At 28.5% G+C, this 12,841-nt stretch overlaps 2 protein-coding genes and 1 long non-coding RNA gene across 3 annotated transcripts; all 3 read right to left on the bottom strand.

The window, feature by feature from the left end:
* Positions 1–63: 63 nt before the first annotated feature.
* Positions 64–4,267, bottom strand: LOC149890928 (uncharacterized). The gene is made up of 4 exons (XR_016450742.1): positions 3,632–4,267; positions 3,430–3,530; positions 3,215–3,334; positions 64–145 (listed from the first exon to the last, which is right to left on the bottom strand). It is a non-coding gene; the product is annotated as an uncharacterized LOC149890928 (long non-coding RNA).
* Positions 4,268–4,552: 285 nt separating this feature from the next.
* On the bottom strand, positions 4,553–8,425 carry LOC149890929 (uncharacterized). Its single transcript, XM_090081847.1, has 4 exons — positions 6,257–8,425; positions 5,621–5,856; positions 5,383–5,542; positions 4,553–4,970 (listed from the first exon to the last, which is right to left on the bottom strand). Exons 2-4 carry the CDS (start codon positions 5,681–5,683, stop codon positions 4,966–4,968), a joined length of 228 nt encoding a protein of 75 aa, XP_089937973.1. The 5' UTR covers positions 5,684–5,856; positions 6,257–8,425; the 3' UTR covers positions 4,553–4,965.
* Positions 8,426–8,796: 371 nt separating this feature from the next.
* Positions 8,797–11,055, bottom strand: LOC149890930 (uncharacterized). Its single transcript, XM_090081848.1, has 2 exons — positions 9,900–11,055; positions 8,797–9,529 (listed from the first exon to the last, which is right to left on the bottom strand). The coding sequence occupies exons 1-2, from the start codon at positions 10,882–10,884 to the stop codon at positions 9,453–9,455; spliced, it is 1,062 nt and encodes a 353-aa protein (XP_089937974.1). The 5' UTR covers positions 10,885–11,055; the 3' UTR covers positions 8,797–9,452.
* Positions 11,056–12,841: the final 1,786 nt, after the last annotated feature.

Below are 12,841 nucleotides of genomic sequence, written 5' to 3' on the forward strand. Positions count from 1 at the left end.
GTAACCGGCGATCCCTATTATTAACTAGATATCTAACTCAATATAAATTAATTGGATATCTAACTCGCGCTTTCGTAGTGAAGAAAATTTTTTGCCAACCAAATTTGTTTTGCCAGCCAGAAATGACGCAATGAAAGAAACAAAGCTAAACAAAAATAAATTATTGTCAGTTAAAAAAAAAGCGTTTACCGGCTTTAAAAACTTTAAAAACTTGCTTCACTTTTTCTTACAGAATTTTTGCGAAGTTAGACATCGAGTTAATATATATCATTGGTAATAACTAATAGTTGATGACGCTTTATAAAGATTGTCAAATTAATATTAAGTTTCTTTAGGACAGAGTGCCCAATTAATTTTTCACTGTTACATTAGTGACAAACGGCTTCACTTAAAAAAAGGTCGAAGTTAGTACTAAAATATGCTTAAATAAGTATTTAAACAGAGATTTCAATTTCGTACCAATTAATGGCCTGATAGACCAATAGTAGCCAACAAATTGAGAAACGGTACCTATTATGAGCCGTTTACATAACCTAAAACTGTCATATATAAGAATGCTTATATGTTAAAAAGTATTACTTTATCACACGATTACAGCCTTATAATGAACTAGGAACTATATACTAAGAAAAATATATTTTTTTAGCAAAAAGAAAATATTAAAATATACTCAATTTTGCTAAAAAATAATTTTTTCTAGGTTTATTGTAGTACTTTAACAGAGTGTCTATTTGTTATTCAAATCTAGCTGGTGTATCAAAACAAAATGATTAGTTGAGAAATTTTTTAATTGCTACTATATAGTCTTGAGCCTAAAACAAGTTTTTAATCAAAAAGTAGCTTTGGCTTTAACATAGCTGTTATAGGGTTGGAACTTTCATAAAATAATATATTTGTCAAAATACGGCTAATAAATATTGTTATAATATATTTAGAATTTTTGTCAATATATTGATAATGAACATCTATTTATATGAGTTCACTAGTAGTATTGTGAGGAGGGAAGATGAAGAAAATTGTAAACATTATCTTTAAGTTTTACCCGACTCAAACACGCTACATTCGAACGAGGAAAAGAGTAAGTCAACCAAAAAACACCAGGTGGACACACATGTCTAATAACATGAAAAATGAATAAGTCACACCATAAATGATTAAAACTGTTTCGCAAACACGACTTGAAACACAATGATATGATTTTAATTAGTAAAGTTCTAGAAAGTTCTGTAGCCACTCTGATATAAAGACTAATAAAAAGAAAACTAGTAAAACTTGTTTTAAAGAATACCATGACTCAGAAGTTGAAACTAAAGTACTGAACGAACTTGAAGAAAAAGAAATCTATTGTCTGGACGAGAATTCAAAATAACACCTGCGGACAGATAGAAAAAGGAACGGTTGAGAAAATCTTTTAGATTTTTACATTTTCTTTTGGGGGAGAATTTTTTAGGAGATTTTCTTGAGACCTCTCTTTAGAGAGATGTTTTCGGAAAATTTTGATGAAATGTTTTTGATGAGAGTTTTTGAAGAAGTATTAAGAAAGAGTTATGAAAGATTATAAAAAAAGAATTTTAAGAGAAAGAAAAAGTTTTAGGAGATTTTGAAAGAGGATTTTATGAGAAAAGGATTTTTGAAGATTTAAAGAGAATTTAATGAAAAGAATTTATGAACAATTTAAAGAGGAACTTATGAGAAGGATTTGGTAAGGAAATGTATTTGAGTAACTTTCAATTTGCGTTGTTATAAGTATTAACGTATTGTTATTTGTATGAATTAATATTAAGAGAATATACATATTGATGAGAAATAATTGAGAATATTGATTAAGAAAAATAAGTAAGAGAAGAAAAATCAGTCGTAAGTATTTTTACTTTTGCTTTCATTTTAAGTAAGGCAATATTATCATTATAAATATTTTTATTGTTGCTTTATTTAAGTAAACAATTTTTATTTAAAAAGTCTGATGCTCCTATCGCGCTTTTACCACATCTGCGTTACACACTGACAGTCCTACCTCACATTCTATCACTCTCTATATTTGCGCTACCATTACACTTACATAGAACCACCACAGTCACATTTAATAATCATCATCCTTAACATAAATTAATATAATATAAAAATAAAATTTTTAAATAAAATCCGCCGCCCTCACAGTATTATCAAACGAAAGAATTGCATTTTCTGATATTGCAATACACATTTTTTTATTATCTGAAGAGATATTGACTTTTAACATTAGAATTGAATTGACTCTTCTCTTTTGAACTAAATTAGCTTTTTTAGATAACTTTTGTATCTCTTTCTTCTGTTATTATTGTGATTTTTTTTATTTTTTAATCTTTTTTTTTCAGTTGCTGTGATTTATTATTTTTCTTTTCCTCATCAATTTAGATTGCATCGCTTCTTGTTCAGTTAATACAAAATACTTTTGAATCTTTTTTCGATTTTTCTTTTTGACTTGATAGAATATGACGACAAATAATTATAGTGACAATGATATCATCGTTAGATAATATCATTGTCACTATAATTAGCCGAATCCTTTGTACAATTGGCTGAACAATAGCTTCATTTGGCATCTGATTATAATGAGAGGAGGTTTCATTGGTCAAATAACTAGGCTGGCCAGTGATTTCATTTGGCATAGGATTTGACTGAACAATGGTTTTGTTTAGAATTGGAATAGGAAAATCACTCTTTTTCAGTTGGAATTCTTTACATACTTTATACAAACGATCTAAGATGCCATAACTATTCTGGATACAAAAGTTGAAAGTAGTAAACTGCATGTGTTAAATAAAGAAACAATATTATTGTCAAGGTTTACCAAATCAATATTATATGCTAGTTCATATTCAGACGAGTGACCTAAATTTGGCTCTTAACAAGACCTGGCCATTGTTAGGGTATTACCCAGATGATGCATCTTTTGTTACTCAATATGGAAAACAACAAATATTAAACTTGCTAACTACTTTTAAAAATACACCACCAAATTATCTACCAACATCACCAAAGGAAGTTCGAAAAAACAAGGCAGCAAGCGGATTTTGAAATATTTTAACAGATGAGTAAATATCTTACTTAAAGATGATACACATGATGACATTCAAAATATGTAACTTAAAGATGATACACTTGTATTCGGTGACAATCTATGTTAATTAATAGCGATTGCTGTATTGCTTTTTTAGCTAAAAAGTTTACTTACAGAGTCAAATATTTCCAAACTTGGCGTTCTTTATTTCTTTTGGATGTTTTTGATGATTTTTCTTTTGATGCTTACCACACACTTATGATAACTACAAAGTTATGACACCACTTATGATAACTACAAAGAGAGAAACTTGAATAAAAATAAAATCTGCTTTATTTGAAGCATTTAGATTTTTAAAGGCTAAAGAAAATTATCACTAATCTAGATACCATGAAAAAGGTTAATGTAGGTGAGTTTTCCTAAATTGTTCATTTGTCTGGGATCAACAATACAGCCTCCTTCCTACCATATTTCATAACAACTTTATATACTAGAACAAAGTGTAAGTATAACCTAAGATCATTCACTTATAACAACTTAACTATTCAAGTAAAATAAACAACTAAACATGGAATAAGTTCCACTACATACCAGTATATCCTTTCTTGGAACACCCTAAAAGCAGATTTTACCCTCTTCATCATTTCTACCTAAATAATTACGCTTAATTTTATTAGCCTCCGTAACTTTTTTCTTTGTGTTTATTGTACATCTTATACATTTTTATTTGTGTATATTGTGAGGACGGCGGATTTTATTAAATTTTTTTTTATATTTGTTTTTATGTTAAATGTGATTAATGTGACCATGGTGATGCGGATGGAGTGAAGCAGAATAATTTAGACGCGCGGTAGGAGCATCAAACTTTTTAATAAAAATTGTTTACTCAAATAAAGCAATAATAAAAATATCTATAATAATAATAATAATATTGCCTCACTTAAAATGAAAGCAAAAGTAAAAATACTTACGATTGATTTTTCTTCTCTTACTTATTTTTCTTAATAATTATTCTCAATTATTCCTCATCAATATGTATATATTCTCTTAATATTAACTCATAAAAATAACAATATATTAATACTTATAACAACGCAAATTGAAAGTTACTCAAATACATTTCCCAGTTAACCATTCCAACTAGGTCCCAGATGGGAACCAACTGGGGAAAATGCTGGGACCCATCTGGGTATCCCACATGGGTCCCATCTTGATTCTGTCAGTGGGATCCAATTGGGTCCCATCTGGGATTAGTCTGGGTTTTTGACGGGAAATCCCATATTGAACCCAGACATTTTTTCATTTACCGCGGGTTTTCTCATTTTTTTATAGTTTGTTTTTCGCAGATTTTTTGTATCTCGAATCTGCGAAATGTGACAATATTTTGATTAAAAAGCGACGCATTTTTTATATAAAATTAAAAAATAAAGGTTATTTATATTAAATTCGCTGTCAGGGCAATAAAATGTATTAGGTCTAACTTAATTTTTACGAATCAATTGAAAAAACAGATTTGAATTTCATGATACTTTTATGCAACAAAAAACTGTTATTATACAATGATTTGAAGCAAAACTGTTCTACTATAGTAATATTCTGCCACAGTAGTTCTCTCATACCGCCACCATAATCGCATGACAAAAATTCTGCTATAAAGTTTATCGTTTCGCTTTTTTAGTGCTTTCATCCACTTTTACACTAATTTTATAAATTAAAAATAAACAACAAATTTAAAAATCAAAATAATTTTAAATAAAAATTTTATTTTCCAAAATATTCGGCAAAGAACTATCCGGTGACATCTTTTAATCTATTATTTCCCTTTTTTCGACAATCACTGCCACGGTCCCGTGAATTAGAAAACCACTTTGAAAGTTCTGCCTCAACTTGCTTTTTATTTGCATCTTGAGTAGTTACATTGACTTTCACACTAGAAAAAATTTTTTTTTTAAATTTTAGACAATAATAGCTTGAAGTACACTTAATAGATATAAGTTTAATTATTAAATAAATTTAGATAACAAAAAAATAATTAAGTCATGACCTGTTTGTTTAAAAAAACCAATGCTAACCCACCAAAAAGTTAAAGATTTTTGCTCACAAATTGGAATTATTTTGATTTTGACCTTTTCAGGGTCAAAATCAAAACAAAAGTGGGCAATGTATTTCAGTGTATGTATGTATGTATGTATGTATGTATGTATGTATGTATGTATGTATGTATGTATGTATGTATGTATGTATGTATGTATGTATGTATATATATGTATATGTATATGTATATATATGTATATGTATATGTATATATATATGTATATGTAGATGTATAAGTATAGACTCACTAAACAGAACTTCAAACAAATTCAATGTTTTAAATGGTTGCTTTTGATTTTGTCCAGTAAAATTTAACTTTCTAGAGAGATCATTGCCAAGAAGAAATTTCATTGATCGTTTTATAAAATTGCAAAGATCAACTCCACCAATTTCAGCTATCACTTTAATCTACACAAAGTCTAAAATTAGTTAAAAAAATACTTAATGAAAAAAAAAATATTATTTGAAAAAATTTATCTTACTAACCATACATTTCTTCACTAGAGGATCTACGAACTTCTGATCCATTATCAGTAAAAATTCATGCATCAAAATAGGTAATCTAATATCCTCTGGAAGCTGACATAAACTTGCATTTATGCCTTGTTCTCGTTGCCCTAGGCTTTGCAAAATAGCAGAATGGACTTTTAGGGTTTGTTTTATGTCTTCAATTTGTGTCAAAAGTGCAGTTAATATTGTGTTAGTCTGACTAGTGCTTGCAGCTATAAAATAACAAATAAACATTATTTTTGAAAAATAAATTTTTAGATAATTTTGATAATTATGAAACTTATTAATAACTTATCAATAACAAACAAATTCAATAACTTATTAAATTTTTTTCCTGTACTAAAATAAAAAGGAAGATATAAAAGATAAATTTTTTCCTGGTAATTTTTTCCCATTATTATACAAGTCATGGAAAAAAATGTTTTTTAGCTACGTTAAAAAATTGGCTTAACAATAAATATAGAAAAAAACATAAAAGTTTACTGTTAGCAGAGGAACTGGATGTCGACATATATGTTTTATTTTCAACAACAGCTGCTAAATCAAGCGCAACTAGCATAATCAAAACATAAATTAAAAAACAAGCAAAAATGGTAAAACTTATTAACTCACTATTATGAAGAGTAATTTCAATATCACACTCATTCCAATCAGATTGCTTGAAAATATCAGAATGTTTTACTGATAATAATGAAGGAGGAGCTGGCTTTGGTATAATATGAATTGGAGATGAACATTCTAGTTTAGGTAAAAAAGTAGATTTTTCTACATGTTTAAATTTTTTGTGCACTGGAATAACTTTCTTGTTCCTAATAAAAAAAAAAAAAGATATATATATATATATATATTAATATTAACAATAACATCACTAATACAAACGATTACTATTCAATAAACTCTTCACTGCAATCAACTTCGCTTGTATCGCTTTTATCAGCTTGTATAATATTTATTCTAAATATTTTATAAAGTATTTAAAGAAATTAATAAATTCTTTGAGTAGAAATGCAAAGTGTACATAGACACGTCTGCATATATAAACATATAGTCATATATATATATAAAGTATAAAAAATAGTATATATAAATATATTGTATATATAAAACATAGTCTGTATATATAAAGATATGGTTGTATGGTATTGTATTATAACTTATAATATCAGTTACAGTATTTATAATATAAGTAATATATTATCAATTATATAACTTATAGAAAATGTAAAACATTTATGTATTTATAGATAATATTTAAAGTTTAGATATGGCAGTTTACTTAAAGCCTTACGATATTTTGTACAGTAACATTGAGATTTGCTTGAAAAAGATAACTTAAAACAAAACACACTAACTTAGTGAATTAATGTGTAATGACTTAGTGACTAAGCCATAGCTAAGCACACCAAACCATATAAACTAATTTGAAAAAATTTCCACATTTGTCTATAGCATTAAAAATAAAAAACATGAGCTCAGTTTGATAAAACATTTTACAAGTCTGTAAAAAAGTAAACGTTGACATACTCTCAAACTTATTAATGGCTATGAAATTCAGTCTGAATTTCAGTCTAAAATTTATCTAAAATTTCTTATATGCAGGGCATCTAAGAAATTTGAGAGCATGTCACATTTTTTTTTTTTTTTTTTTTTTTGTGAAATCATTTTTTAAATGGATGACTAAATATTGATTTTAACATATTCACACTTTTAATATAGAATTAAAACTGATATGTAAATATTTTTTACAAAAATACAATAAAAAAACCAAAAGAAGTTCCTGTGTATATTTACTCCAAATGCAAGTGTATATTCAATCTAAATCAAGCCGCGTTACATTTTAAAAGAATTTTGCAGTTTTATTTCAATAAAACTTTTTAATAAAAACGATGCCAACAAATATGCTTTGATTAGAAAATACACGCTACCATTAAACCACGCGTCCTATCTTCAAACCAGCCGTAAATCATTTACGAGCTCCCATGCCAGTCCCAGTAAAAACCCAGATTTTATTTACGGCGTTATTTTCACACCGTATGGGACCCATCTGGCACCCAGAACAAATCCCAGCCGGTACCCAATCCCAGTAATCCCGGCTCAATCCCAGTCAATCCCAGCTGGGACCCAGTTGGGATGGTTAACTGGGTTCCTTACCAAATCCTTCTCATAAGTTCCTCTTTAAATTGTTCATAAATTCTTTTCATTAAATTCTCTTTAAATTTTCAAAAATCTTTTTCTCATAAAATCCTCTTTCAAAATCTCTTAAAATTCTTTTAAATTCTTTTCTCATATAATCTCTTAAAACTTTTTCTTTCTCTTTTAAAATCCTTTTTTTTAATAATCTTTCATAACTCTTTCTTAATACATCTTCAAAAACTCTTTTTAAAACACTTCATCAAAATTTTCCCGAAAACATCTCTCTAAAGAGAGAGCCCAAAGAAATCTACTAAAAAATCTCCCCCAAAAGAAAATGTAAAAAAAATCTCAAAAATTTTCTCAACCGTTCCTTTTCTATCTGTCCACAGGTGTTATTTTGAATTCTCGTCCAGACAATAGATTTCTTTTTCTTCAAGTTCGTTCAGTACTTTAGTTTCAACTGCTGAGTCATGGTATTCTTTAAAACAAGTTTTACTAGTTTTCTTTTTATTAATCTTTACATCAGAGTGGCTACAGAACTTTCTAGAACTTTACTAATTAAAATCATATCATTGTGTTTCAAATCGTGTTTGCGAAACAGTTTTAATCATTTATGGTGTGACCATGGCCTACTGTAATTATACGGCCTGATTTGTTGCATTTTCCGGAAAAAATTAAGAGGCCAGTTTTTTTACGGCTAATGTTTATTTTATTAAAATGGTCGAGGAAAACTTAAGATTATCATCATGTAATTACATTATGCTATACAATATTTTTCGCTAACTGATTCCCTGTTTCAGTATATTCCGATAACATATGAAATACTGAAATAGGCTTTCAAATAGCTATGTATCAAAATGCTACTAAATTAAATTTACATTTTGCAAAGACTTCTTACAACTCTTATGAGGAAATAAAAACAAAGGTTTGTAATTTTATATGTATTAAGGATTTGAGAAAAAATCTTATTAGCACTAGCTATCAGTTCTTTGTCTTTTTTTAAACTCTTTTACTTGATCTTTTCTTACAGAATCTGTAGTTTCTTTTTGTAAATTATTATAAAAAATATTAATGACAATTCGAGAATAATTCCCCATTCTGTGTGTTTCTCGCATGTAAAATCAACACTGCTATAATAAATCTTAAAAATTTGTTCTGCAAAACTTTTAATTGATAAAGAATAACTGCAATGTTTGATTAGAATAGGAGAAATAATATCTAGAATACTAAAAAGATGACAAATAAAATCAGACAAGGATTGACTTGGACATATAAGTCCACCTCTGGATAATATTTTCAGATATTCGACGTAATGTACGTAATGTTGTGATAAGAGCATGAGAGGTTTGTTTGGTTAAAGTAAAATATTCACATGTTGACCAAATTTCAATCCAATTTGCAATTTCTCTATAAAATGTGGGTTTTTTATCTCCTTTTACAGCAGCATTGCCGAGCTGATTGGATGTATTAAACATCTGCTTTGAATTAAGTGTGATAAATAACTTATGAAACAATGACAAAAATTGTGCTGCATCATTTCTTTCAGGAAAATAACTTAGTATCGCAGTTGTAGTTGTTTCATCAAGAATCGCTAATGCAAGGTTAACATCTTGTTTATTGTTTCCACGATGAGTGACCTGATAATTGATTTTCCTCGCTTTTTTCAAGTTTCCATTTAATAATTGGTCTTTTTCATAAACTTTATGAAATAAATCCCAAGTAATAAAACCAGCTGGAACTTCAACTTTGTCTCTGAAGAAATCAAACGAAAAAGAAGGAAAAACAAATTTTTTTCCATTCAACAAGTTATTCCTAACATTTTTTATTAAATAGATTATATCATATAATAGATATGTTTTTAAAACTCCATTATAAGCTGGATGATAAATAAATAGTTTTCCATCTCCAGTATAAGATTTATGTAACTCTGAAAATGCATTAACGTTGGTAGAATGATTATCTGTAACAATAGCTCTTACTTTAAAACCTGATTGGTGCAATGAGGTAATGCACTCATCAATTTCTTATTTCAACCATGGTCCTGTTGTGCAAACTTCAGGTGATGATCTCACAACATAAGGAATAGCTTTTTAAAGCCCTACAATCATAAAAACAACAACACCTTTATAAAGATTACTTTCTGAATCTTCACCAATATATTTCCCACTTTGATATTGGGCTGCTTTCTGCAGATACATTTCATCCACAAGAAGCACACAATCACTTGATACACAATCTTTTTGTAACAAAACTGTTATAGCTTTATACACATTTATATCACCACTTTGGATTTTTCTAAGTAAACTAAAAGATGGTAAAGGTAGTTGTTCTAACAATAACTTATAAGACTGTGCTGAAGTGTGACGTAAAATTAGTGCATAGCGTATAATGGATGCAGAATATGGAGGTCTGCCTTGAGGAGAATAGTATCTAATTTCATTTAACTCTGTCAAAATTGAATTCATATCATTGGCTTTATTTCTAATATAGACAGGAAAATTTTCTAACATACTACAGTTTGTTAATTTGCAATTATGACCACTACGAAACCATTCAGGTAAAGAAATATGATAGCCTTTATATGACAATGAAACATAAAGATCTTTATTTACAGTTATTGACTCAAAAACAATTGGTATGCCTGATTTTTCATCAAAACATAGTTTATAATAAACAACACTATCATGCATTTTTTTAAATGTAAAGCCTGGTGGAGAATGTTGTTCTGTCAAAGAATCAAGATTAATTATTTTATCAACACTTTGAAAATCTTCAAACTCATCTTTTCCTAAATATCTCAAAGTTGGTTTTTTTCGGGGCAACTTTGGAACCCTTAGAGCTGATGATCCACTTATTTCATCAGTTTGAATAGTTGGAACTCGAAGAAGATTCCATTTTAAGGTGCATCTTTTTCCATAATTAATAAATTTGTCATCAAAATGATTAACACAAATAGCTGAATATTTTGATGGAACCCAATCTTTTCTATTAACAAAGTATATCCATCGTTTTCGCAAATCAGATTCTTCAGGAAAATGAAATGTTGACTTTTTTGGACCATTAGAGTAACCAGTTTTACAGTTTGTAACAACACATTTATTAACCATTTTATTACTAAAACGAATCAAAAAAGCGTAACAGTTATTTTTAAATATAAAGTTCACTTACATTTATTATTGGAATTATTTCCACTTAAACAACATCGCATAAAAAAGCAGTTCGACTATATACAGTAATAATAATAGACTGTCTGTGTGTCTATTTCATTATTCCACTCTCTAATGAAATATAATGAAACAGGCAATCAGTCAGAATACATTCACATATTAATCAGTTCAGAATACATTACATATTAAATGACTATAAAAGCATAAACCGATGCATGCAAACAAATATTTATATAGTAATTGTTAAAATATTATAATTCAATATTTTATTCAACACCTTTGTATAATATTCACTGGTAAATATATTGTTATTGTTGTTGTTGTTAATAAAACCTTTCATACATAGTTTAAAATTTAAAATAAGCCGTAAAAAAACTGGCCTCTTAATTTTTTCCGGAAAATGCAACAAATCAGGCCGTGTAATTACAGTAGGCCATGGTGTGACTTCATTTTTCATGTTATAAGACATGTGTGTCCACCTAGTGTGTTTTTGGTTGACTCACTATTTTCCTCGTTCGAATGTAGCGTGTTTGAGTCGGGTAAAACTTTAAGATAATGTTTACAATTTTCTTCATCTTCCCTCCTCACAATATGTACGTGTATATTAGTTATTTGACTTATACTTTATTTCTTTTAAAAGTCCGTTTTATGGGTGTTACTTACAAAATTTTGTCAAGTTCTCTTTTTATTGTGTGCTTAGTTTATTTTTAATGTTTTTCATTTGTCTTTTCTTTATCTTATCCATTGCATTTCATTAGTGAATTACCATTTGGAATGACCTGTGTTTTTTGTGACATCCTTATTAACACGAAAATATATTGATATTAACATACCCTAGATATAATATAAAGGCCTTATGAAGATTTTGGTATGAAAAAAATTTTTAGTGAGCGTTTGTAGATTGACTACAAGTTGCCAAGTATCCAAAATCTATGAACTGACCTCAAAAAACAGCCTAAATTGTTTACTTAAACTTCATAAACAGTATTCTTGTGAATTCAGATCCAATCAAAAGAACCTGTATTCTTTTAATTGATGAAGTGTATAAAAAAGCTTCACTTCTTTATCAGAGAAGTGTACATCTTTTAAAATCTATACAAAACAGTTCTTTAACAGAAAAGACTGGTCAGCTACAATTTATGCACAGCAGAGCACTTTTTTTTGGCTAAGTGGAGTGATTTGGAAATGTTATGTAAAACTGAGTGCAATAATCTTTTTTAACTTTCTAAACTTACAGTTAAATCAGTTTATCCAAAATTAATAGTGAGTAAAATAGTACTTGTATGTTTTCTGTGAAGAAACAGTTGCTACTTTTAGAACGCATCCAGCCATTAACAGCTGAAAAACCCGGCGCATTGCACCTGGTATTCCAGCTAGTTGTATATAAAACCAAACAAAATACAATAAAATATAAAATAACTTTTCTATACGAATTTATCAACTATAATACTAAAACATAACTATTAAAGTCTTCACGTACAACCACAAAAACTAAGATATTTCTAATCTACTACACAACCTTCGTATACATAGCAAGGTAGAATTTAAAATTATATAGATGAAAAACCACAAAACAACTTTTCATAAAACTCTGCAGATTGATGTGCTAAAAATCAGAAAATCTTACTAAGTTACTAAAACTAAAGTAAACATCAAGAGTATGATTGAGAACCGCAGAAATTGGTTTAAATCTAAAACTTCGAAACAAAAGTAACAGAGTAGCGATTCGAAAAACGTGCCACGATAAATTTATCCAAGGTTCAAGTATATTGTGGATGGCGGGTTATGCGAATGGACCCCACCTTGAACACGCCGATAAATACCGTCTAATGACCCTACCAATTGCCAGAAATAACACTTTAAAGGCCCTTTTTTGTACATGCAGATCAGACACCAC

Source organism: Hydra viridissima, unplaced genomic scaffold, assembly GCF_058129835.1.
Source record: "Hydra viridissima isolate aposymbiotic clone 2 unplaced genomic scaffold, HvirCarnegie_v1 scaffold_3, whole genome shotgun sequence".
In the NCBI taxonomy this organism is placed as follows: domain Eukaryota; kingdom Metazoa; phylum Cnidaria; class Hydrozoa; order Anthoathecata; family Hydridae; genus Hydra; species Hydra viridissima.